Source organism: Capricornis sumatraensis, chromosome 15, assembly GCF_032405125.1.
Source record: "Capricornis sumatraensis isolate serow.1 chromosome 15, serow.2, whole genome shotgun sequence".
NCBI classification, from domain to species: Eukaryota; Metazoa; Chordata; class Mammalia; order Artiodactyla; family Bovidae; genus Capricornis; species Capricornis sumatraensis.
In genome coordinates this window covers 41,316,203-41,342,762 of record NC_091083.1, presented here as the reverse complement: position 1 = coordinate 41,342,762, position 26,560 = coordinate 41,316,203, and the positions used below count along the sequence as shown (strand labels likewise).

Below are 26,560 nucleotides of genomic sequence, written 5' to 3'. Positions count from 1 at the left end.
AGCACTGCGGCGCTCATGCCCCGCCCCTATACCTGGTCCCCCAGCTTCGTCCATCCTCCGGCGCTCAGTGCGGGAGGAAACTCTCCCTCCGCCGGGAGCGCGGGCGCCTCCAAATCGCGCCATTTCTCTCTCGCGAGGTCTCGTGACGTCAGAGCTCGTCGCCATCTTGGGCTCTGGCTGAGTAATAAATTCCTCCGGCACAGGCGCGCGCGCCCTTTCTTGAGACGCGCCTCTCTACTAGAGCTCCTGGGCTTCCGCGTCCCCAGGGCGGCCCTGCGGTTGGCGGCTTCCGGGTGGCCCGGAGCGAGGGTAGGCCCCCACGTCGCTTCTTTGCCCGGCTCCAAGATGGACGGCAGCGGGGACGGGGGAGGCCGCCCTGGGGGAGCACGTGGGGGCGCCGCTCGCTTTTCCCGGGGCTGCTGGGACGGTGGCGGAATCTCGAGGCTTCCCTCCGCCGTCGGGCAGGGAGGCTGGCGGAGGCGGGGCCGCGGCCGCCCCTTCCCCTGAGAGGCGCCCCGGCGGTGGCGGCGGCCCAGCCTCTTCTCTCCTCGCACACCCAGGCGGCCCCGCTCGAGACCCGCGTCGCCATGGCCGCGGTTCCCGAGGTGTTGCAGCAGCAGGAGGAGGACCGCAGTAAGGTGAGGCCCTGGCCGCGCTCGGGCTCCGGGCCGGGAGGCCCCACCGGGCCTCTGAGCCCCACGCTCCTTTCGCGGGCCCCCAGGGTACCCCGCCGCCCTCCCTCCGCGTGGTCCGGGGCGCTCCCGGGACTCGGGCCGAGGGCGCACGCTGCGCCTGTGCGGTACACAGTTCTCCCCCGGGGAGCCCGGCGGTGCACGTGAAACCCACTTTGCACGGTGCGAAGGAGCTCCGAACCGCCCCCACCCTTCCAGAAATTCTGGGGAAATTCCGCCCAGGCCGAAGTCGGACTAGCGTGCCCTGCAACTTCACTAAGCGCTCAGTGCGCCGCTGCGGGACTTGGGTCATTTTATGAGGTTCTCAAATAGCTGAACTTTTCGCCCTTTACACGTGTGTGGATGTTAAATTATTCTTCCCTGCCACTCGCATCTGGAGATCTAAAAGGTAACCAGTGCAATAAATGCCTGTCACCGTAGCCGATTAAAGATCGAATTAGGTCTCCGCTTTTATTGGTCCTGTCTTGGCCAGTTACTTTGGAGAATACAGGGGTTGGTGTGAGCCACCGCGGTTTGTGCAGAACCGTCAACAGAAAAGTTTTTCTAACAGAAAATTGAAAAATGGTAATCTAGAAACTCGAGGAGCTCTCAGATTTAGTCTGAAAGTCATCGCTTTAGAAACCAAAGCACGTTTTATGGTCCACAGGTCTTTGGACAGACCTTTTCATCTAGTAGGGGACGGTTGTACCGCTGCTGGGTTAGTTACTGAAAGTGTGAGGAGAGCGTTTTCGTTGGGGGTGTTTTTATTTCTTTCAAAGCTGAAAGAATTTTTTTTTTCCCCCCTCCCTAAAGCCAGAAGTGGGAACTTGAGAAGACTTTTGCTAGACGATTCCAAAGGTAGTTTTCTCTCTAGAAGTTTAGGTGACCGAATAGAAATTTTGATATCCCTCACCTTGCATCTCCTTTTTCGACCCATAATTAGTTTTACACTGCTGTTTAAAACTTCAGTCGACTTTTCTGTTTGTTAGTATTGTATATCCCTGATGGGTTTTAAGTACCTTCACCACCCTCTGACCCTCCAGCAGGACAGGATTGTGAAGGCTACTTCCTTCTGGTTTTAGTGACTACAGGAAAGGACTGTATAGAATTATTGCCCCGATTTTTTTTTTTAATTGGAGAAGTAAGGAAATAGGAAACTTAAATGTTACTCTTAACACAGCTTCATTTTTCTTTCTCATCTCGGATACTGGTCCTATGATGTGGATTAAGATGGTTTTTGAAGTGAAAGTTCAGGCTTATTCGACTCTTCAACCCCATGGACTGTATAGTTCATGGAATTCTCCAGGCCAGAATACTGGAGTGGATAGACTTTCCCTTCTCCAGGGGCTCTTCCCAACCCAGGGATCGAACCCAGGTCTCCCACATTGCAGGCAGATTCTTTACCAACTGAGCTCTGAGGTTTTTAAGAAACCAACATTAAAATGGTTTTTAATGTTCACCAAAAAAAAGGGAGTTCCAAATGGAACAAGAGTGAAATAACAGACGGACAGATCTTGGGCAGACAGTTATATTGCTGTAATACAGCTTTGTTAGATAACCGAAAAATTTTGCTTTTTTGCTGGAAATATTAGAAGTTTAAACTTTGCGATTATCTGCTTAGGGATTTCCATGAGGATAGGGGTTCTTCAAAGTTGGCCCCACTAATAAGTCAGGGAGCATAGTTGATCTCGAGGATTTTTAATCCGTCTACAGAATTTTTGGCTTGCAAAACAGAAGAATTGGCCTGTATCCAGTAGTCTGGTGCTTCCATTTAGTGGTTTCCATTTGAGCTGATGGTGTTGATTTGTCCCTTGCCCAGAAAGCAGTTGCATGATTAATTTGGTTTTTAACTAATCCTGTACTGATGGGAAAGATTGTGTTATGGTCCTTAAGTTTAGAAAAGTAAGGTTTTGCCAAGTCCAGCCCCTGGAACAGTTAACTAAAACTTTGATACGATTAGGTTCATCTCCAGGAAATTAGTGCCCCCCCCCCGCCCGGGCCAAAACATACACTGGTTGGATCAACATCCTAAGGTGTCTGTGGTTTTTAATGGTTAGGGAGAAAAATTGGGTTATGCAGAACCTTGTTCCCCTGAGATATTTATTCAGGCCTCCAGTCATTTGCATGTTCTCCAGGTCTCCTGTTGACATCAAGGTCCTTTAAACATCACACTTAGGTTCCCACCCACAGACTGTGTGTCTGTTGTGATCCTGTGAGTCTTGCCAACCTGTAGCAAATGGAGTGTGGGTCCTGATTGTCTCCTGGGGTATTTTGTGACTCTTGTTAGTGAGCTGAAATCAATGTGCCAGTGTACACAGCTTTGTAAGCCCGCTCCCCACCGCAGCCTAGCCTTGTTACTTTCACCTTAACTTTTCACTGGTTGGTTACCTAGGCTTTGGATGGTGTTTTCCTTTTCAGAGCCAGTCATTAATGTTTTACCTGCTGGTGCTCTGGTTTGTAGGCAATTAACACGTGTGGAAGTTGTCTGTAGGGACACCACTCTACCAGCCTAGATGGAGTGTCCTATAACTTACATTACAGAGACAACCTGAATTTTCACCAATACTGCAAAGTCCAGAGTAACTGATTCTTGTGGGCTGAAATTTTCCACTGTATATGGCATGACTTTAAATTCGAGAAGTATGAATTCTCAGAGTTGCCCACGCCTTAGTTCTGGATCAGCAACTTGCACAGAGTGTCTTAAGATCTCCCTTTGTGAGTATTACCATGACAGATCACGATCTGCCCACTTGATCTGCTGTGGGAAGAAATGGCCCAGGGAGATTATGTGAGAATTTTTTGAATTCTGAGATCTAAGTTCTTTGGTATGAGACCTAGTAAGACTAAGATCTAGTAATGTAGAGCTTCAACTTGAACCAGGGTTTCTTAATCTGAGCACTGCTGACAGACATTTTGGGCTTCCTTAGTGGCTGTCAAAAATAAATGCAGACATTGTCAAATGTCTTGGTTGAGAATCACCAGTTTAGACTTTCTAAGATGGTATGGTGGGTAGCTCAGCTTATGTTAGAGGCTAATCTTTAATGTGCCAGTTTGTTTCTAGGTTTTTTAGATGTTTGAGAAATTCTAAAGAAATAGCATAAAACATAAGCATTGTTGACTATCTTTGACATTAATAGAATTAGCTTTCACTCAGTATTGAGGAACCTGATCAAAAGATGCTGAAGGGTTCTGGGTAGTGGAGGGTTACAAAGGCTGCTGCGCTTAGCCTGTTGGAGTTCCCCGGCCACTTTGGACAGTGGAAACCTGAGGCTCTGATGCCAAAGTGGTGTGGGGCAGAATTGAGTTGACTGAGACTGTGCTGCAGGTTAGAACGTGGTTTAAAAGCCTGCTTTTTAAATGTATTGCTCTCTGTTATCCTGATTGCTTGAGGAAATTAGGATATAGTACCATTGACCAGTGGTGACAGGCACAGGCAGTGAAGTTAGGTAGAATTTACGGAAGCAACCTTTCTTTATAGAGGGAAGGGATGCTGGGACAGCTTGTCTTGCATGAATAGCAGATTTGTTTTCTATGGGTCTAAATTGAGAAGTATCTTTACATTACTGTGAGAAACTTGCTCCTTAACCCCCACCCTGAAAAGGATACTTCACCCCCAACACCTGTATGTTTTCTAACTAGCCATTGAGTTACTCCTTTAAAAAAAAAAACCACACGATTATTTATGTATTTTAGCTGCCCAGCTCCCTGACCAGAGATCAAACCTATGCCCCCCAGCACTGGGTAGCACAGTCTCAGTCACTGTACCATCAGGGAAGTCCCCACGGAGTAACTCTTACAAAGAGATTTCCCCCTCTTAAAGGGGAAAGTGAAATTTCTCAACTGTCTTGTACCCCAAAGGCAAAAGATAAATACATAGGTAAGAGTGAAGGTGCAAGAGCAACTGACCTTCAGTGCAGACATTGGGTCCTTGGCTTGACTTCCCCTCTTTATTTTTACACATTTGGTGTAAATTGTTCAGACAATGATACATGGTCTGGAGACAAAACTAGTTTTCTCAATAGTTGCTTATGCTAACCTGTGGTACGTGTTTTCTGTCGGAAGAGTTTATGGTTTACTTGTTTGCGAGGGGTAGCTCCACAAGCCCTTGTGTCTAGTCATAGTGCCTGTGGTATGGGGCACAAATGCAAGTGTTGCCAGCCTTATCCTCAAGAGCAGGACATAAAAAGTTCGCATGTGTGCTGGGGGGTGCCGGGTAGCTGGTGAGTGATAAAATGAGGTTAAAATACTTACATCTGAAAGATCTGGGAAGTGTGGTACCTTTACCTAAACACAAGAATTCCACCAGGAACAGGCAGCCTTCTATTCTCTCTGTTGCCTTTTGTGTCTCAAACTCAGACGACACAATCCTAAGCTTAGGCAGCTCTGTCCATGTTGCTGAGTAATCTTTGTTGGTGGTAAAGGTAGATTTTTTTCTCAAATTTTCCTCTTTGATCTTGGGTTGAACATAAAGTAAGACTGCTTTGTAAAGAGTTGTGGACTTGATAGAGTGGGAACTTTTGGTAGGGAGAAGTGAAGTGAAGGTCATTCAGTTGTGTCAGACTCTTGTGACCCCATGGACTATACAGTCCATGTCGTTCTCCAAGCCAGAATACTGCAGTATTCTGCCTTTCCCTTCTCCAGGGGATCTTCCCAACCCAGGGATCCAACCCAGGTCTCCCACATTGCAGTCACATTGTTTACCAGCTGAGCCACCAGGGAAGCCCAAGAATACTGCAGTAGGTAGCCTATCCCTTCTCCAGTGGATCTTCCCAACTCAGGAATTGAACCAGGGTCTCCTGCATTGCAGGCGGGTACTTTACCACTTGAGCTATCAGGGAAGCAGTAGATGAAGGGTTTTAGGCACTCCAGTACTCTTGCCTGGAAAATCCCATGGACGGAGGAGCCTGGCAGGCTACAGTCCATGGGGTCGCTGAGGGTCGGACATGACTGAGTGACTTTCACTTTTCACTTTCATGCATTGGAGAAGGAGATGGCAACCCACTCCAGTGTTCTTGCCTGGAGAATCCCAGGGATGGGGGAGCCTGGTGGGCTGCCATCTGTGGGGTCGCACAGAGTCGGACACAACTGAAGCGACTTAGCAGCAGCAGCTGTGAAAGGAAGAAACTAGTCTGTGTGTGCGCGCACGTGTGTGGCAGCTACATCCTCTGTAGCAGTGGTATGTTGATTCTCAATAGAATTTCTGTGCTAGGAGATGTTTATAGGTCTTGTAGTTCAGCCTTTCACCTTGTGAACTCTTGAAAATAATCCAGATATCTTGTAATTAGATGGATTTCTCAATGAATTTCACTTTAGCCAATGATTCATCTTAATCTCTTTTTGGTTCCATCTTGGCATCTGACTAGCTCATGGGCTTGCAGCCTTGTGAAATGATGATTCAGTTTATCCATTCGCTGAGTGCGCTGCACTGACCTTCTTCCAAGCCTGGATTCCTGTTCTAGGAACTCTGGGTTACGTGGTTGCCAAATGCCCTGCAGTCTGCTGTGTTCTACTGTGGACGGCTTGTGTGTTGGTGGACTACTGGTAAGAATGGCTGGTGTCAGCAGGGATGGGTCCCTGTGGGCTCATCTCACCAAGATGAGTGGTGGAAATCTGATCACTTGCTGCAGCTCTTTACCTGGTTTTTAATTAGTGACTTTCCATAGCTGTTACATTTGTGAGTAGAGAGATCTTCTTGAAGTCTTTGGTTCTGTGTTCCTTGAAGACTGAGGTACAATATTAGCAGGGCTGGAATTACAGGGAGGGGAGAGACAGTAGTGGAGGGAGGAGATGAACCACAGATACAGTGCTACCTGGAAGGGCAGAGCTCTTGTGTTGCTCATAGTTCAGTTTTTCCTGTACTGGTGCTCCAGGGCTGAGCTGGCATAGAACACAGACAGGTTTCAGTTAGCTTCAGGGCAGAAGAACTAAAACCATAAAGAGAAATTGAGAGAAAGATAGATGTGATACTAGAATTTCTTACAGAACATTTCCTTCCTGTGAGCTGAAACAGTGACAGAGCAGTGTCTGTTTCATAAGGCTGTGTCATGTGAGTCTGCGTTCAGAACTTGCTGCAAATCCAGTAATTTGGATTTTCTGCAGCAGAGCATTTTTGGATTTATTTCCTTACTAAAGTGTATTGGACTAGGCATGGCATCCCTCCCTTTCCAAATGAAATAATGGCTCCATGCTGCTTACATGGGTTTATCTGTGGTTTTGGTCCTGTCCCCAGTAGGGGTCTTCGGTATGTTAGGCAGTCAGGTGAAGGGATAGCAAAGGAGCATCCTTCAGAGAGCATCAGTTAGATGGGAAGAACCTGGTGTAGCCCATGCTGGCTGGGTGCTTTCTGCTCTGGGGCTAGAGAAGGGAGAGGCACTTAAATGTGAAAGGCAGGCTTTTCCTCTGCCTGTGGCGATTTCCATGTAACATTCACGTTAAGCTGGAAACCAGGGCTGGCATATTTCTTGCATGTATACAGAACTGGTTAGATTTAAGTAATGTTAAGCTAGACCCCATTCTAGCAGATGAGAGTCACTGTGGAGATGGTTTCTTCACATTTTTTTGGTCATTTGGCCTTATGGTAGTAGCGTAAACTGGAGTCTGTACCCAGTGGTAACGTTTATTATACTTTATCTTCCACTGAAGGTTCTGAATTTCTGAATCTAGCTTTGTGTGTCTTTGCCATCTCTGAACCACTTCACCTTTTGAAGAGGGGGTTTTGCAGATGGTGTTAACTTGGCCTTGTACAAGTGAGTCAGGTGTGAAATCCGGACCCTAAGTGTCCTTGGCAGCTCAGAACTCTGCACACCATCCTTTGGGCAGTGTCAGGTGCCCCAGCTCTGATGAACAGGTGAGGGAGTGCACAGGGGTTTGGTTTTAGTTTTTCTCCTTTTCAAGTTCTCTTATCAAGCATTCAGATTCCCTTTCTGCGGGGTCACGAGGCATGTGAAATCTTGATTCCCTGACCAGGGAGCAAATCTGCACACCTCCTAGTGGAAGCACCACTGGTAACCACTGGACCATTAGGGAGGCCCCCCAGATTTCTTAAAACAGTTAAAATTTTGTTTTCCAAATGAAGAAATGCTTGTTTACTCCCTGTTCTTCTCACAAAGATCACTGTAGTCCTTTACAACTTGCCTTCCACATAGAGTAAATATATTTTAAATTTGGTTCTCACAAGTGGCCTAAGGGGATGAGAAACAAAATTAACATGCCTAAGGTTAGACTTGGTTCTGAAGCCTCCCTTCACACGCGTCCCGCGGGGCTGAGGCAGCTTGGGGATGCTTGCTGAAACTAGGGACCAGGTGGTGAGAGGGGCTTTGTGTGGAGGCGTGCCACCTGCTCCTGTACCCTCCACCCTGTTGGTTTATGTATTTAGGAGGTACTGTGGCATGGGAGTGTGGGGTGTTCGTTCTGTTGATGGATCAGAAAAAGGAGTGCTGAGCTTTTAATCACACTGGATACTTCCGGAGTGAGGATACAGTGCTGACTTAGAAGCTTGAAACATTTCGCAACGTTTTACTCCTCTGTGATTTATCTCTTCCTTGTCTGGAGAGCTACAGTACAAGGAAGTTCCTTTACTTGTGAATAGGGGCGGGTTTTTGAGTTGGTGAGGGTTTGCATACTCAGAAATTTTGCACCTTACTTTTCAGACAATTCCTTAAGGCCCAAATGCAAACTTTTCATGTTATCTGTTGTGAGATTTTTTAAAATTGTTGATTGCTTTGTCTGTGGGAGAAGGGTATTATATCATGTTAAGGGGAGAGATTAAGAAGCTGGGTGCTTGATGTCTTGTTAAGGTGCAGTCTTTCCAACCTCGAATGGGCTTTGTTACCTTTGTGTCCTTATCACACTGCTGCTGCTGCTGCTACTGCTAAGTCATTTCAGTCGTGTCTGACTCTGCAGCCTACCAGGCTCCTCCATCCATGGGATTTTCCAGGCAAAGTACTGGAGTGGGGTGCCATTGCCTTCTCTGCCTTATCACACTATCTCACAGTAAAAAATGCAATAGCTTTGCTGACCAGAAAGGAAGACAGGAAAACAGTGAGAAGTCTGGGGTTACCTGTGTGGTGGAGGTGTGGGAACAGGGCCGACCTCAGCATCCACCTGTGAAGCCCATTGCAGCTTTGATTCCTGCTGTGATGAGCCCATGTACATCTGCCTGGGTGCGCCACCCCTAATTCCGGAGGCAGTGCTGGGTGGTGCTTGCTGGCTTATGGGGCTTAACACTTAGATGGAATTGTCAGCATGTTCAGAAATTGAGAGGAAGCCAGGATTTGTGACCTCTTGAGGCAGCAGAGTCTCAGGAAACGTGACCCTTGTTGCTGAGCTCAGGAAAATGCTCCTTAGTCTTGGCCCCGGGTCTGCCCTTTCTTTCCACCATTAACCAGACCAGCTTTATTCATGTACCGATTCTGACACATAGAAACATTAAGATCAGGCGGGTGGCCGGTACTCTCTGCAGTCAGACTATTGTGAGTTGTGTGTGTGTTGTGAGGTCTTTCTGAATACTGTATTTGCCCAGTCATGAATTATCAAGAGGGAGGTTTTATCAGAAATGTCAAGAGCCAGAGTCACAGCTCTGATGAAATGAAGTATCCCTGACCTTGAAGCTTTATCTTTGTTTGCAGAGATTTTATAAATGGACATGTGAAAATTAAGCCAAACAAGCAAATATTTCATAGGTGTCATCAAGAATTTATTTGAAATACATGTTTAGGTTGACATGGCAGGAACTGTTAAGTATGTTGTGGTCTCACAAATAGCTGATGTTAAAATCAAGTTCTGGTGGCAAGAACATGAGGCTTAGTTCTTCTAGCTAGGAAAGCTGTTGTTACAAGGCTAACTCTGGCTATTGCAATCAATTTTTTTCTTAGTCACAGTGCTGAAGAAAAACGGGACGCACTGACTCTTCCTGAGACACTACAAAGAAGTAAGAAGTAATCCCATACATTTTTAGAAAATATATTTAATCTTTTTATACTTGACAGAACCAACTTTCCTCTTTGGTGGTTTTATTTTGAAGAAAAGAATTCAGAGGGAAATACTTGGGATTCCCTGTTCCCTCATCTTCTTAGGTCCAGTCTCCACTTGGCATCTCCATCTTCCTGTGTTCAGTAACCCAGCATGTCCCGGCAGCCTCCCTTCAGCTCCAGCTTACAGTTGTGGGCCTGGGGAGGGATGAGATGCTTAATCCATGCAATTTCTCATCTGACAGGCCTTCAGATCCACTGTCAGCCTATCTGTCTTAAGAATGAAAGAATTTACCATATTTTAGATAAAGTAGGAATTTTCTTTTTAAGAGAAACCATTTAGCCACTTTTTCCCAAAAAATACACTTCTTTAAAGAAGTCTTTAAAAACTGGCAAAATTGGAGTTGAGTATTATTTTCCTCTTGAATTTCCAGCTCACAAAAATAAGTTATTTTTGTTGCCATGGTAGTGCTCACCCTTCTGCTTTATTTATATGTAATCACAGTGGAATTCTGATAGTTTATACCTTTGTTGGTTTTTACAGTTCATCTCCTGTTCTAGATCTCTCATCTTGAGACAGTCCCTGAATATACATAGGTCCACTCTGGAGCGGATTTTTTTCTCCATCCAAGATCTCACACCACATGACTGTTCTTTGTACCTTCTGTCTCTAGGTTATCCCAGCTTCTAACACCTCTTGAATGTTTTTGTAATTTGGGCATGTATGTAGGAAGTTCACGATTTCATTTTAATCTATTTGAAGCCTTCTTAGTACAGTTCTTTAAGTATTTGGTTAAATTTGTTTTTCATACAAAGTATGTAATGTACATGAGAATCACATAGTTGCTTTTTTTAGATTATGGGAATCCACTGGACGCACCCATGCACTGAAGAGCAGTTGTCCCCACAGTTGCAATAGATAACCTCAGCTGACTGTGCTAAATGGCCATGGATAGATTGCTAAAAGTTATTACCAGCTCCCCATTTCTGGAAGGATGCCTTTTAGGACTAAAGTGGACTTGAGACTAATAGCTTAAAAAATGTATTTCAGCTGAGATCTGTGTCAGTGGACCTGAATGTTGATCCCTCGCTTCAGATTGACATACCTGATGCACTCAGTGAGAGAGATAAAGTCAAATTTACAGTGCACACCAAGGTAAGTGACAGAATGACTGCAGTAGTGAAAACAGTGCCAGGTTACATCTGCTACAGTGGGCGTGAGCTGAAGTGCTGCTGAAGGGTAGCACTCCTGAGGGAGGCCCCTCCTCAACTCATGCCTGCTCCTGTTAAGCCCTGTGCACTGTAGGGGAGCCTTGGGCCCACTCTGCTGGTGTGAGTGGGGCTTGTGTTCTGCCTGGGAAGCACACCAGTCCTGCACAGCTCCACCGTTGTTTCTAATTTGCATGTGTGGCAAGTGCTTGCTTTTCCCATCTTTGCTCAGTTCTTGGCCATCACTTAACCTGTTATGATTCAAGACTTTTTCTCCAAATTTTAAAAATTTCATTTTCAAGTGTAACTGATTTACCATGTTGTATTAATTCTCCAGGTTTCTAATTTGACAAAGGCACTATGCCAGTCTGAAAATGACAGAAAGTTTAACTTCTCAGAGCCCTTTCAGGAACATTTTTAGCCTTTCTCCTTCCATGCTAGTCAAGTGTACTCAGTGCTTGTCTTATGGCAGGCACTGTTTTAAGGGGGTTACATGGACCTGATTTTCTGGACATGCTTTCCATTATGATTTTTTCTGATGGCCATCTTACAGGTGAGGGACTGAGGTATAGGTCTAGATGGAGTGGCGTAGGCACAGTCTGAGGCAGGACGTTTGGAGCGAGAGCTTTTGGCGGGTGCCTCCCCCAGCACGTGTGTGTCCCTGAGGTCCTCTCCCTCATGGGTTTCTCTGCTGCCCTGGTGCGTGATTAGCATACCTGTTCCTCAGGAGGCAGTGTGCGTATATCTGTCTTGAGTCAAGCTGAAAGGTGGAGCTGTGTGACTAGAATTCTTTGAAGAACACATTGAATCTTAGCTCTGACTTTCCTAGTGGTAGGGAGGTCATGTGTTGCCACTTTGTTCTTTATTAGATCTCTTAAAAACCAGATGATTTATTGTGCATTTTTCCCATTGTGCACTGCATGAAACCCAAACCACTTTTTCGGAAAATGGTAGTTAACTGTCACTTTGTTTTTTCTTTACAGACCACACTGCCCACGTTTCAGAGCCCAGAGTTTTCTGTTACAAGGCAACATGAAGACTTTGTGTGGCTACATGACACTCTTATTGAAACTACAGACTATGCTGGGCTTATTGTAAGTGCATTTTGAATAATCAGATAATTATCAAAGCCAGTTTCTAATACCTTGGTATTCATTTTGTTTTGAGAGATTTACCCACTTTGTATAATGGGTGTGAAAATAGTCTGAGTTCATCTGTCAACTAGAGTATATGTTAGCTGTTACTGGTAAAGTCTAAAGTAAGTGAAAACAATGTTAGAAGCACAGTTTTATAGTCTACAGTCTAAGAGGGTAAGCATTTCCGTGGTGTAAAGTCTTGTCTACTTTTGGGTGTGGCATTTCCTTTCAGCCATCGAGTTGAATTGATCCTGGTGGTGGTGGTGGTGGTTGGTGTGTGTAGTCTGCTGAGAAGGCAGTTGTCTTTGTGCTCAGCTGTGGAGAGTTGATGCCTGGCTACAGAAAGAGAGCTGATTTTAAATGACAGAGAAATGTGGCTTGACCTGCCAGGCCAAGAATCTGGCCAGATTGTTAAAATCAGTACTGAAGCTTTTAAGAATGCTCATGCAAAATTAGAATCTTAATCTTTTGTCCTGGAATAAAAAAATTACTTGTAAGTCCAGAGATTATTACCTGGATGGTGCTTCTTCATTGGTTTTATTTTAGCCTTGGTTGTAATATATCAATTAGATAGTTGCAGCGGGATATACAGTTTGTCTTATAAATTGTTAAGCTGTTAACCGAACAGATGTCAAAGTGAGTGCCCAGTTGTAGGGAGGACCCTTCTTTTTTAAATGGCCAAAAGGAATGAGGGTAAGAGAAAGCACAGTTGACTTTCAGAGAGCCCCGCTTCCCCCACCTCCTGTGGGGTGAGGGGTGGGCCGTGAGGGTGCTCAGGAAGTCAGTACCTTGCCTGCAGATCCCGCCGGCACCGACCAAGCCTGACTTCGATGGCCCTCGAGAGAAGATGCAGAAGCTGGGAGAGGGTGAAGGGTCAATGACGAAAGAAGAATTTGCCAAGATGAAGCAAGAGCTAGAAGCGTAAGTGACTTTCCTTGATGGGGCCCTGTCTTCTGAGGAGAAAAATGACATTGTACAGCAAAGAGAATCTGCCAGCTAAGGTTTTCAAGTGTCAGTTAATGAATGGCGTGGCTACTGTCAATGAGTTGCATGGGAGTATGGGGGCCTGGTCTTTAGATGATTCCCTGATGATACTTGGAGAAGGAAATGGCAACCGACGCCAGTATTCTTGCCTGGAGGATCCCACGGACAGAGGAGGCCTGGCAGGCTACATACAGTCCATGGGGTTGCAAGAGTCAGACACGACTTAGCAACTGAACCACCTGGTGATACTGTTTAGACTAATTTTTCTCTTTGTAAACAATGCTAGTCATGGAATGTTGGTCTGGCAAAGTGAAGAACTAAACTTTAGACTGTAATGTACAAAAGCTTTCTTCCCTGACGTTTGTTTACTGGAAATACAGTTGAAATTAGATTGTAGCAAGTGCTGTTAACAAGGAAATGGCTACATTGATGGCTTGAAAGAAGTCCAGGTCTGCAAGAAGCTTACTTTAATCTGATTGTAATTCTTTGAAACAAAAATGGTTTCTTTATGCTATAGTTGGAGGTTTGCACGAACTACCATCCTGCTCCTTCCTCTTGCCCGTCTCCTTTTCGTTGGGGTCCATTTCAGCAGTTCTTGCCAATATGCTGCCACAGGCCCAGGTGAGCTAGGCCCGGGCTCACACTTCTGCCAGGCCTGCACGGGCAGCTCTGAGGATAGAGCACCAAACTTGGAGAGTTGGTCTCCTGCTGTTGAGTGTAGAGTGTATAGGTTGAGATAAAGCCACTTTGTAATTTCTGATAGTTCCCAGCTTTGTTAGACTCATGGCTGTGTACATGGCTGCAGAATTAAAGGACTGTCCTGGTTTTAAAGAAGCCATTGTTGTGTGCTGTAATTGCACGTGGGTTTGGGCTTGACAGATGTGTCCATCAGCTCTGGTTATGCCACTTCCCCTTCCATGCTGCTGCTGCTAAGTCACTTCAGTTGTGTCTGACTCTGTGCGACCCCATAGATGGCAGCCCACCAGGCTTCTCCATCTCTGGGATTCTCCAAGTGAGAGCACTGCAGTGGATTGCTATTTCCTTCTCCAATGCGTGAAAGTGAAGTCGCTCAGTCGTATAGCTTCAGTTGTGTCCGACTCTGTGCGACCCCATGGACTGCAGCCTACCAGGCTCCCCTGTCCATGGGATTCTCCAGGCGAGAGTGCTGTAGTGGGCTGCCATTGCCGGCTCCATCCCCTTCCATGGCTGTTCCACAAATTCCCAAATTAGAGCTGCCTCATTACCTAGCTGGATGCTGCATTAAGCCAGGCTGCTTGGGGCCAGTTCAGGTGGTGTGTGTGGCTGTGGGGGAGTGCGCTGGCGCCCAGGAGTGGCGCTGGGTGGTGGGCTGAGCGGCACTGTGTGCCTTGTGTTGCAGGGAGTACCTTGCTGTCTTCAAGAAGACGGTGTCTTCACACGAAGTCTTTCTCCAGAGGCTCTCTTCCCACCCTGTTCTCAGTAAGGACCGCAACTTCCACGTGTTCTTGGAATATGATCAAGATGTAAGTCATTTTAATTCCATTTCCACAATCTAATTGCAGTGTACAAAAAATACATAGTTTCTGAAAAACTGACTTTCAAAGTTGGATTTTCCTTTTCCCCTTCAGTTAATTTTGGGGTTATTTGAAAGTTGATCCACATTTGTTTTTTTCACTGAAAGGAGACATATGGTTGCCTTAAAAGGATACATTCTTTTTCTTTATTATATATGAGTCAAGCACTGACTTACAAATTTCCTCTTAGTCTTCTAACCAATGAATAATAGCATAACAATTCTACCCAGAATTTAAGGGCACCAAGACGTGATGCCTAGATAGTTTTTCAAAGTATGTCCAGGGTCATAGAATATGCAAGAGACTCTGGTTCAATCCTTGGGCCAGGAAGATCCCCTGGAGTAGAAGATGGTAGCCCACTTAAATATCTTGCTGGGAAAATTCCATGGACAGGGGAACCTGGTGGGCTATAGTCCATGGGGTCGAATAGAGTCAGACATGACTGAGCACGCACACACAAGACTTGACGCATAGATAGTTTTTCAGAATACCTCCTGAGTCATAGAATTATCACCTGTCCTTAGGTTTAGTTGTTTTGCTTAATATTTTAGATGCGGTTACAGTGGGGTTTAAGGTGTCTTGGGTGTGCTTATATTAGTGAACAGTTACTATAGCTGTGTTCAGAACTTGATGGAAAATACATGTACCATTAACTGTTTTGAATTTCTTTTCAGCTAAGTGTCAGGCGAAAAAATACTAAAGAGATGTTTGGTGGCTTTTTTAAAAGTGTGGTGAAAAGTGCTGATGAAGTTCTATTTTCAGGAGTTAAAGTAAGTGGCTTCTAGCTGTTTAAGAAAATTCTCTTCGTGTGAATAGGTGACCTTTTCTTTCTTCAGAATAGGTATTTGTGAAACAAATGGTATTAGCTTCTTAAAATGGAAATATTTTCAAGTTTTGTTTATTTTTATCAACTTACTGAACTTTGGCTCATTTTCCCAAAATACCTGTTCTTTCCCAAGAGAAGGGATAAGAGCCTCACGCTTCAGTTTTTGTTGTCTCCTTTTCTGTAAGGAAGTGACACTCCATTATCCTTAAGAACATAAGCTACATGGCCAGTCTTTGGTGCTGCTCTCCACAGCTGCACATCCCTGCAGCCCCTGCCTTGTGTGGAGCTGAGCACCTGACCAGTGTGGTGCCCTGGTGTAATTAAGGGACCGAGGTTTCTGTTTTGTTTACACGCTGGATTTGTAGGCCTTTGGTAATGAAGAAAACAAAATATGAGAAGTAATTTTACCTGTTTCTTTTTATACTGTGGCTACTAAGTAGAAAGTTCTAAGTGGCATGTTTGGCTCACGTTATTTCTGTTGGACAGTGCTGTTCTGGAACATAAATAGATGTCCAAGTTTCTCAGTAGCGTCCTAGGTGTGGTTTATTTCTTTGCTTCTCAGTTACTGTCTGGTGTCTGATTTTGCCACTTGTGGTCTTGAGTAAGGAGACTAGGATGTGGGTAACACAGGCCTTGTCAGAAGTTTGGAAGCTCTTGGGCTGTCTCTGGGTGGTGGTGACGGTGTGCTGATACCTGTCTGTAGTAGGGGTGTTCGGCATCCCTGATCAGTGCCCCCCAGATGCCAGTATTGCATCCCAGGCCATGTTTCAGAAATGCAGGTATCTAAGGCAAGGTAGCAAGACCTAGCTGGACCACCACTTTAGTGGAATTGCTGCTGGAGGTCAGCAAGGTTTACTGGGCTGTGCTAAATGGCTCTTCAAAATGGTTCTCTCAGTGTTTCTTGCCAGCCTTTCACTTTTGCTAATCCCTGGTGTGAAATGTTAATTTTAAAAATTATTTAAATTTCCGTGGTCCTTAGAGGTTAAACTTCCTATGCCCGAGCTTATTTTTAAAATATAAAATATATATTCTTATGTAGAAGTTTCGCTTCTTTGAAACTTTTTTTCCTTCCCTTTTAGGAGGTGGATGATTTTTTTGAGCAAGAGAAGACTTTCCTCATCAACTACTACAACAGGATCAAGGATTCCTGTGCAAAGGCTGACAGGATGACCAGATCTCATAAAAGTGAGTGCACTCACCCACTAGCCCCCTACTTCTGCTCAAGTGCCAGCTCTGTTCACATGAAAGGGCTGTCCCTGTTCCCACAGATGTCGCAGATGATTATATCCACACCGCAGCCTGCTTGCATAGCCTGGCTTTAGAGGAGCCTACAGTCATCAAGAAGTAAGTTTTTGTTGGGAGACATTTTCTCTCATCCCCTAATTGAAAACTGTTGTGCAATTAAGAGTATGATGGATAAGGGCTGCATAGTTCAGTTCTGTCTTGAGTACAAGCCCATTGAGGGTGGATGGTCTCCAGCATGCATTTTATACACCCTCCAAACAGGAGTACTTCTAAGCCATCTATAGGGAATTCAGGGCACTTCTGTACCAAGTGTGGTAACTGTTGTCAAGGACTTGATTGCTGTCAGACATATATGTGTCTGTTTTCGTGGTTTTTTAAGTTAATCGTTGACTGCTCTGGGGCTATTCTCATTATGGTGCATGGACTTCTTGTTGTGGAGCTCAGGGCTCTAGGCATGCAGCCTCAGTAGTTGTGGCACAGGGGCTTGGTTTCCCTTTCACAGCATGTGGAAGTCTCCCAGACCAGGGGCTGTCTCCTGTGTTGGCAGACAGATTTCTATCACCTGAACCACTGGGTGGTTTGATTAATTTGTTTGGATTTGTCACTGAGTAAGGTTTTTCAGTGTCTCTATTCAGGTTATTTCTGGTATGAGATGGTACAGTTGGCCCCCTCCATATCCATGGGTTCTGCATCTGCAAACTAGAAGAAACTGCAGATAGAAAAACATTTTTTAGAAAGTTCCAAAAAGTGAAACTTGAATTTGCTGCACATCAGCCACTATTTGCATAGCATTTACATTGTACTTAAAACTGTTTGCATCCATTTACATTTTATCAGGCACAGGAAGTAATCTAAAGATGATTTAACATATATAAGAGGGTGTGCATGTATTACCTATGTCAGGGGCTTGAGCATCTGGATTCTAGGGTCCGGGCAGGGTGGGGCAGGGTCCTGGAGCCACTGCCTAGCTGTTACCATGGAATGACTGTTCTACTAGGCTTGGTCTAGTGGGTGGTAGTGTATTTAAGACCTTAAGTCAGAATCGTGTATATTTGCAGGTACCTGTTGAAGGTGGCTGAGCTGTTTGAAAAACTTAGGGTAAGGATTTTTACGCTGGTCTTCACAGTATGCATTTTATAGTCTGTAGATTCCTGCTTAGATGACGGTGACCTTTGCTTTGTTTTGTTGTTTAACAGAAAGTGGAGAGTCGAGTCTCCTCAGATGAGGACTTGAAGCTGACAGAGCTCCTGCGATACTACATGCTCAACATAGAGGCTGCCAAGGTGAGGGCTTCTCCCAAACAGGGCCTGGTGATGCAAGTGCATTCTCTGGGTTAGAAATGCAGGGAGATGGGAATTTGTTAGGATCGTTCATGTAAGTGATGTCACCCTAAGTAAAGAAGTAAACTGAGGCAAATGCCAGTTTATTCAGGAAGAGCAGAGGAATTGCATGCTGCATGGGAAGCCACAGGAGATTGCATTGAAGGTCTGGAGTGGGCTATATTTTGGGGCAAGGAGTGCAAAGACAAAGAGTCTGGGAAGGCATGTCATTGGCATGAGGGCGCTGGTCCCGAGCAGAAGCTCATTGGCTGGGCGCTCACTGCTCGGGAGGGGAGGTCAGGCTGGGTCTTCTGTGCCTCAGGTATTTGTGGAAGTTAGTCTCTAAGTTTGTTCTATTCTGAGGGTGTGTGTGTCTGCCAGGTCCATCTTCAATTGAGATCTTCTCAGTGACGTGCCTTCTTAGGTGTGATACCGAGTCCTTAGTGTGTCTTCTTCAGGGGCCTGGAGCCAATAAGTGTTTGGGGAGTTAATACAGACAGATAAGAGTTTGGGGAGTTAATATGCTGCTGGATGGGGACATAAGTGGACATACACCTAAGGGGCTCTTTCTGAGGCAGGAAGGGCTTTGGGGTTTGTGTTCTTTTATTGAATTGTAGTTGTCACTGCATCCTTTGAGTCATGAAGCATCGCTTAACCAAAAGCAAGATGAAGTGTAAGCAGAGTGACATTTGGGAATGGAACACGCATTCTTCACTGTCTACACTGTCCTAACGACATGTTTAAATTATTTTTACGTCATCATTATCTTTCAGTCACTAAGTCATGTCCAACTCTGTGACCCCATGAACCGCAGCACACCAGCTTTTCCTGTCCTTCACTATCTCACATTCGTCTGTTGCTCAAACTCATGTCCATTGAATCGGTGATGCCATCCAACCATCTGTCCTCTGTTGCCCCCTTCTGTCCCCAGTCTTTCCCAGCATCAGGGTCTTTTCCATTGAGTTGGCTGTCCGCATCAGGGGGCCAAAGTATTGGAGCTTCAGCGTCAGTCCTTCCAGTGAATGTTCAGGGTTGACTTCCTTTAGAATTAACTGGTTTGATCTCCTTGCTGTCCCCGGGACTCTCAAGAGTCTTCTCCAGTGCCACAGTTAGTATCAATTGTTTGGCTCTCAGCTTTGTTTATGGTCCAAATCTCAAATCTATACATGACTACTGGAAAAACCATGGCAAAGTGGTGTCTGTTTTTTAATATGCTAATAAGTTCATCATAGCTTTTCTTCCACGGAGCAAGTATGTTTTAACTTTGTGGCTGCAGTCATGTCTAGTGATTTTTGGAGCCCAAGAAAACAAAATTTGTCAGTGTTTCCACTTTTTCCCCATCTATTTGCCATGAAGTGCTGGGGACCAGATGCCATGACCTTTTTTTTCTTTTTGGATGAGTTTTAAGCTAACTTTTTCCCTTCCTTTCACCCTTATCAAGAGACTCTTTAGTTACTCTTCACTTTGTGCCATTAGAGTGGTATTATTATCTGCATATCTGAGGTTGTTGATACGATTTTTATATGAAATGTATGAAATTAGGCAGCATAAAATTTTAAGCTAATGGGGAAAGGTCATCAGGAAGTAGAAATTCTTTTCCCCATAGTTTAGTTTTATTTTAAGCGATTAGTCTTTTGACATGTTTTCTTTTGGGAAATAACCCTGTGGTCATCTCTTGATGCATTTTGAGAAGTCTGGGAAGACTCAACATTGCATTAATTAATTGCCCTTCCCTGCCTCATGTTGAGATCTTAAGGGATGGAAGTACATGAGGTGGCTGCCGTCTGACTTTTCAGGCAGTAAACCAAGGTACTTGTCTTGTTTTTAGAGACTTCAGATGGTCTTCCTGTTCTGTTCTAGAGATTCTTCAGTATAGGTTTAACTACCATGTATCATGTCTGTTGATTTGCCTTCTAGGATCTCTTATACCGACGCACCAAAGCCCTCATTGACTATGAGAATTCAAATAAAGCGCTGGATAAGGCCCGGTTAAAGAGCAAAGATGTCAAGCTGGCCGAGACACACCAGCAGGAATGCTGCCAGAAGTTTGAACAGCTCTCTGAATCTGCAAAAGAAGGTGAGTGAGGCCGCTTCTTTTTTAAAAAATATTTGTATTTGCTCTGTCAGATCCTCATTGCAGGATGTGAGATAATCTCGTGGTTGCGCATGACTCCAGTTGTGGCACGCTGGCTGGCTTCGTTGCTCCTCGGCACATGGGATCCTTGTTCCTGACCAGGGATCCAACTCATAGCCCCGCCATTGCAGTGCTGATTCTTAACTCACTGGACCTCCAGGAAAGTCCCTACTTTCACTTTTCATTGGGAAACAATTTTAAAAGTTTACAGAGAGAAGTTGTCCAAATGGTGCAGAGGATGCGCACGTGTCCTCTGTGCCACCTGCACACGTTCATGAGTTCCTAGTGTAATTTTATAAACACATCTGGGTGTTTTTTTTTTAACTGTTTGAGATTAAGTTATATCCTTAGTTGTTTTATCTGTAAAAACTTGGCTATGTTTCTGCAATGCAGTTACCATTGTGGGTTGCATTTAGTTTTCACTCTAAAATCTCCCTTAACCTGGAAGGAACACATCTCAGGTTTAGTTTGGTTTTTTTGGTTTGTTTGTTTGTTTGTTTTAAATCACATTTGTCTTTTGGAAGACTGATTTCTTTTTACAAATATTAATAGGTGTCCCTCACTTTTGTTTGGTCTATCTCCTCACGATTGGGTTCTGGGTGCTGTGTAGTTGTGTCCTTTCGAGGGCATCACATTTGAGGATATGTTGAGTCCATCATCCCCTCATATCTGTGTATTTTGATGACACGGTCAGGGGTTTGTCCACTGTGTACTTGACTTTTTTATCCTATGAGCTACTGATGAACAGACTGTAGGAGACTGAGACTGGGCATCGCCCTTCCTCCCTGGATGTGGCCAGAGGCAGTTGTCTCTCCTGCACTCTAGCCCTCCTTTCCAGGCCAGCCTTCAGTGCTGTCTATCCTTTATTAGCACAAGCTTTCTCTTCTCTCCCTTACTTTTTTAAAATCATTTTTACTAGAATTCTGGATTCCTATTTTCCAGAAGTTATAAAATTTTTCAGTGTATTGAGCTATTTTGGTGCTTATATTGTCCAGAGTGAGCCCATAGGCATGCCTTTAAGCTGCGTGTGCTATGACACCCCCGTATTTTTGAGCGTTTAGATACTCTGTTTTAGTCTTAGACTTCTCCTGCTCCAGCCGTGAAAATCACCATTTCTTCCAGGAGCCCATGTTGAGTACACTGTGTGCCCGTTGCTTCTGGGGTGCTGCTTCTCCTAGACTCTTGCACTGACAGTGAGGAAGTGTCAGGGTGTGTGCATACACACCTGCTCCTCAGGGACCATGAGTCCATGATAGTGACTCAGTTCTGGTCCATCTCCAGGGTTCTTTCTTGCCCTCTACCATTCCTGGATAATGGGCTTTTAAAAATAATTTAGGACTTCCCTGGTGATCCAGTGGTTAAGATGCCACGCTTCTAATGCAGGGGGCACAGGTTCAGTCCCTGGTCAGGAAACTTAGATTCCACATGTCAAAAATAAGAAGATAAAACATAGTTTTATAACTTTATTGGGAGATGGCATACCATTTCCATTAAACATGAGTGTAATAGGTAGTCTTTTCCATAGGGGATCTCACTACCGTGAAGCTCTTAGGGGCTGTGGAACATAGCAGAGCAAAAGTTGAAGAGTGTAGTCTTACAGAATGTGAGTGTGCATTATGGTGGATTGTGTACTGGATTCATCCTCAAGACACCCTCCCCCTTCAAAACTAGGTTTCCATGTTAAATCCATATCTCATAAGACTGTTCTCTCAGAACGTTCCCCTCCTCCGTGGATCTGAAGGGTTCTGCTCCTTTGTTTTGGCTGAGTCTGGCCAGGACCATGGGGCCCTCCCTGGGAGGGACTGGGCTCCTCTGTGCAGAATCTCTGCTCATGGCCTGTGGACACACCCATGCGGCTGCCTTTGGGATTTCTTTTGGAGAGGCACCTCCTCCTCACTGCCCTGTACTTAAAGTAAAACTAGCTTTAAAAGAAAAAACAGCTAATTTAAATGTATAAGGAAAAAGGACACTTCAAAGCTACTGCATTGAAATCTCAGGTAATTATATAGACCAGAGTTAGTGGCTTTGATAATTTTTGCGTTTTTCTTAAAATGGTGCCAATTTGGGCCAAACTCTGTTGCGGAAGGTTTGTGCTGATGGCATTTGATAAGCCTGGGTGTACTGCCTGTAAAAGTGCAGTGTCCTGTAGGGTTACCAAGATGAGGGGCTCTTAGCCTCCTGGCCCTAGGTTGAGGCTCTAAAGTTGTGGCTGACTAGATGGGAGCTGTTGGACCAGCGCAGCACGGTGGGCAGGCGCCCTGGGAGATGGATGGGTGTCTCTTGAGTTCTGCCTGGTCCTGGAGGGAAGGAGGAGAGCTTATTACGACATCCTGCACGACCAGCCTGATAACGTCTGAACTACTGTCATTAACGTCAGTATATGTTTCTGAGTTTTTACGTGGCTCTTAACGTGACATTTCTTTTCTACTCAGTGCTGTGTAGGTAAGGTTCAAGAGTGTGAGTTTACTTCTCAGACCCTCAGCACCCCCTGAGGCTGAGGGGGATTTAATCAAAGGAAGTTTAAAATAACCCATAAAAAGACCCTTGCTGCAAGTCAGTGTGGCCCCCTCCCCGCCCACTCACCACACACACTGCATCCTGGAGGGAAAAGGCCAAGCAGCTCAGCTCAGGGAACCCCAGGTGCTCAGGGACAGTTTCCATGTCAGGTGTGTGTTCCGATGGCAGAGAGAAGTGAAAGGTGAGGTGTGGTGGGAACCAGAGCTCTGGAGATCATTTTGTTTGTGAAAATGAGGTATGGAAGTTAAAGACGGAAATTGCTCAGTTTTTCTTGGTAAACGTTGTTTTGTAGAGCTAATCAATTTCAAGCGGAAAAGAGTGGCAGCGTTCAGGAAGAATCTAATTGAAATGTCTGAACTGGAAATAAAGCATGCCAGGGTAAGTCTTACCTTCACACGAGTCAGCTTTGGAGGGTGTTGTTCAAATTAACTTCCAATTCACTATTCCAGTATCGTCATGCAGTTGGGGCTGGCTTTGTGGTCTTACTCCCCTGTGGGTGGATGGGAGCCACTTGATGGAGTATTTTTTTCCACTGCAAACCAGAAATCTGACATGTAGTCTTGATGAAAAGCTGCTTTGTGAGAAGAGCATTCTTGGTGGCAGTTACCCTGCTTCCCTCCTGACGCCCTGTGGGCCATGCTGTGGAGGGCTTGTCCTAGTAATTTGTAAGCAGCCATCATAGTAATTGCAAGCTTAAATTTGCCAATTTGCTAACTTTAGACTTCTGTTACTAATTCCTTTTTGGTTTAAAAAGGAAGAAAAATGTCCTTATATATGTATCGTGTAAAGGATAATTTAGCTCAGAAGAGATGGAGAGCAGTGCTGGAGCACGTTAGAGTCCTGCCCAAGCTCTTCAGGGTTTTTGTACCCTGGCCCGAAGCTCTTTGGGTGGTTGCTAGGTGCAGCTGATCCTGACCCCCTAGGGTGCTGTCTGGTCCAGGGCGGTTGGGTCAGTGTCACTGCTCATCTGCACTGGTTAAAGCAGGGAGACTGGACATTTGTGGTGTGTTGAATTCCTTTATTTTGACCACAACAGAGATGTTTCCTCACTTGGTTCTTTAAGTCCTACCATATCTGACCTTCTAAATTGAGTTTTAAAGTGTCGTCTGTATGTCATCTATACATAATGTTCTGAGTATTCTAAGTTATTTGAATTCCTTTAAAGTGAAAACTTTGTAAAACATATCCTGCCAAGTCCTATGGGAATATTCATCATTTGTAATCTCACCCACAACTGATTTTTAGCAACTTTTTATCCAGTCTTTCCAAGGCCTTTGACCTCTCATTTATGTCGCGTGTAGGTTCAGCCATATGAGTGGGGTGGGCGTGGGGTGAGGGTGCTGAGGGCAGTGACCAGGGCGAGGGGACTTGTGGCTCAGGTGTCACTGCATGGAAAACAAGCACCAGCCCAGACGTCCGTGGGGCTGAGGCCTGAGCTCAGGTGACTTGGAGGTGGGAGGTCTGGAGCATTCACTGGATTCCTTTCTTCCAGAACAACGTGTCCCTCCTGCAAAGCTGCATCGACCTGTTCAAGAACAACTGAGTGAAGGACTGAATGTGAAGAAAGCCAGCATCACTTGCACTCAAATCATTACCACAGAGGATTGACTTGATTTATCTTGACTTCAGTTTAAAATTATGTGAATACATATTTTGATTTCTAAAGATCTTAACACTTAACCATGTTGGTTTGAAAATATTTCTATTGCATGCTCCTTGGACATAACTAATCTTGATGCAGTTAATACCTCAGTGGGTAGAATCTTAAGTACTGGGTTCTCCTCTAATTTGTAGTAATGAAGAAGGGGTGCGGAATCACGTGCCTTCTGGAGCGAGTGTAATCAGCAAGGGCCCCGCACATGTCATCTCAAGTTTCATGTGCCCGTGTCCCTGTAATTTAGGGTAGGTACCTGTTAATGGCAGATGAGTCAGCTACTCGTTGCAGGTAACAGACATTCCATCCCTTTGTCAAGTGATTTTCCCCTTTCTTACTCACAGATCAGTAGTCACCTTCAGCTGTTTGTACTATAACAAGAGCAAGAAAAATACCGTATCTTTATATATACCCTTTGCAACTCCGTTTTTGTAGCTGGGATACAAATATTTGTGGGGAGAGGCTTATCTTGAGGGTATAAGAACAACTAATATGAACCCCTCCCTTCCTGGTGGGGGCACAGTATGTGTGTGCTTGGACTTTTTATAAAGCATCCAATAAAATAATCCATGCTCTCCTGTCTGTGGAGTGATTCTGGGGGAAACAGGCCCAGTGCGTCGAGGCTGCAGCCCAGCTTTGGGGTGGTGGGGTAGTTGCCTGGCACTGTCCTGGCCTCTCTTCTCATCTTCACATTCAGGGGACAGGCCTGTTCATAAGGGTCCGTCTGCCCCATCATCCGTCACTGAGCCTTGAGGTGGTATCTGCCAGATTTCCACCTCTGAAGTTTTATTACATCTTTTATAATTATTTGAAAGATACACTTGGAGACTGTAAAAAAGTTCACCCACCCTACTGCTTTTAGCAGTCTTAATCAGTTATAACTGGTGTGGGGGTTGTAAGACATTGGTTTTGAACAAATGTTAAACTGATGTTGAAGTCTTGTCTTCCCAGCCAGTTAAGCAGCTAAAATTTACTCAACAGGCCTGGACACAAGTCGTTCCTGCTCTTGTTGATTTAAACAGTCTGGGTTCCTAACCGTGTCTCCGTCCTCACCTGGCATCCCGGTAACCAACACTCAGGTGTGTCTGGGGTTGCACCTGAACCCAGGAGTTGTGGCTGCCGGCCCACCTTGCCTCAGGGCTTAACGAGGGTTTGGACAGCCATTGCTGGGTGTGGTAAAGGCGGCCAGGATGCTGGGGACCAAGTTCTGGTCATGCTTGGTGGCTCAAGGGGCTCCCCTTCTGAGCCAGCCAGGTCTGTAGTGCAGCAGAGCTTTAAACTAGGTGCCCCTCACAGTAATGTGTTGTGTTTACCTTCTGCACTAACATCTCACTGGTCATGAAGCTCTATGGGGTTCTGGGTGGGTGGGGGCATTTCTAGTCCTATCGCCTCTCACCCCATGTCTGGAGCCATTACTGCCTTTCTGCAAACCTGGGCTCTTCCCCAGGGGCCAGGAGAACTGGGTGCCGAGAGGACAGGCTCCCACCCCCACACCCCTCAGCAGGGACAGAGCCAAGTGATTCCTTGTTGCCATTCAAAAGGTGTTCACTTTTCTGTTTATAATCTTTACTTCTGACTACTAGAAAGGAATTCAAGCTATAAGCTAGGAAGGAGAAATCCTCAATCATACTGCATCCCATGAAAGTCGGTTACTGAATGTTTCTGATTTCCCCTCTACCTATGCATGTGGTGGTTGGTATTTTACAGAAAATGATCCAGGGCTTGGCTTCTTCAGCCTTGGAGTCCAGAAGCCTGAACACTTGTGCATCTTTTTGTCTGGACTGTCAGTCCCACCAGAAAAGGCAGGACCCCCTGCAGGCAAGTGTGGAGGAGGTGAGGGTGGGCCTCACACACAGCCCTACCCCCGTTCCAGCAGCCTTCCTCCCCATCCTGCAAAGGCTTCACTTAGACACAAAGATTTAGCATAGCCATTTTAGGAGGATTTTAATTTTAATTGGGTCTTTCTTGCTTTACAAAACCTCTTTTTAAAGCTTGTTAAATTGTGAGACCTGTAATCTTGGGAAAAGAGAGCCCGTAATCCCATCCTCCAGCCACTCATCCTATACCTGCCTTTCGGCTCTTGCATTAATTCATGTGGTGCACCCTCAGCCTAACAAGGGTTTTTAGCATCAGTCAAAGAGGTGGAGGTTTTGAGGGGTCAGGAAAGACTGGCCTTATTTTTTAACTCCCATGTCGCAGACTTGTCATTTTGGTAGAGTTTGAAGACGGGTGGGAATGATGTGTCTGAAACCTGGTGTGCTGCAGTCCCTGGGGTTGCAAAGAGTCAACAACAACTGAAAAACACTGCAAGGTCACAGGAGGGGACTCCTCCCTGTTCCTGAG

The 26,560-nt window shown here is 45.3% G+C and overlaps 1 protein-coding gene and 1 non-coding gene across 3 annotated transcripts; both read left to right on the top strand.

Annotated features, from left to right (window-relative positions):
* The first annotated feature begins 95 nt into the window (after nucleotides 1–95).
* Nucleotides 96–24,775, top strand: SNX5 (sorting nexin 5). Of its 2 annotated transcripts, none has more exons than XM_068986966.1 (14): nucleotides 96–309; nucleotides 561–638; nucleotides 10,692–10,796; nucleotides 11,833–11,943; nucleotides 12,785–12,906; nucleotides 14,348–14,471; nucleotides 15,197–15,292; nucleotides 16,428–16,533; nucleotides 16,617–16,692; nucleotides 17,652–17,691; nucleotides 17,790–17,876; nucleotides 19,830–19,989; nucleotides 22,856–22,941; nucleotides 24,056–24,775. In XM_068986966.1, the coding sequence occupies exons 2-14, from the start codon at nucleotides 588–590 to the stop codon at nucleotides 24,104–24,106; spliced, it is 1,215 nt and encodes a 404-aa protein (XP_068843067.1). In that variant the 5' UTR covers nucleotides 96–309; nucleotides 561–587; the 3' UTR covers nucleotides 24,107–24,775. The 2 variants fall into 2 exon arrangements, with proteins under 2 accessions (XP_068843067.1, XP_068843068.1); XM_068986967.1 differs by lacking the exon at nucleotides 96–309 and adding an exon at nucleotides 9,545–9,600 and having other exon boundaries at nucleotides 386–638; nucleotides 10,737–10,796.
* Nucleotides 6,054–6,289, top strand: LOC138091923 (small nucleolar RNA SNORD17). The gene has a single exon (XR_011145955.1). It is a non-coding gene; the product is annotated as a small nucleolar RNA SNORD17 (small nucleolar RNA).
* Nucleotides 24,776–26,560: the final 1,785 nt, after the last annotated feature.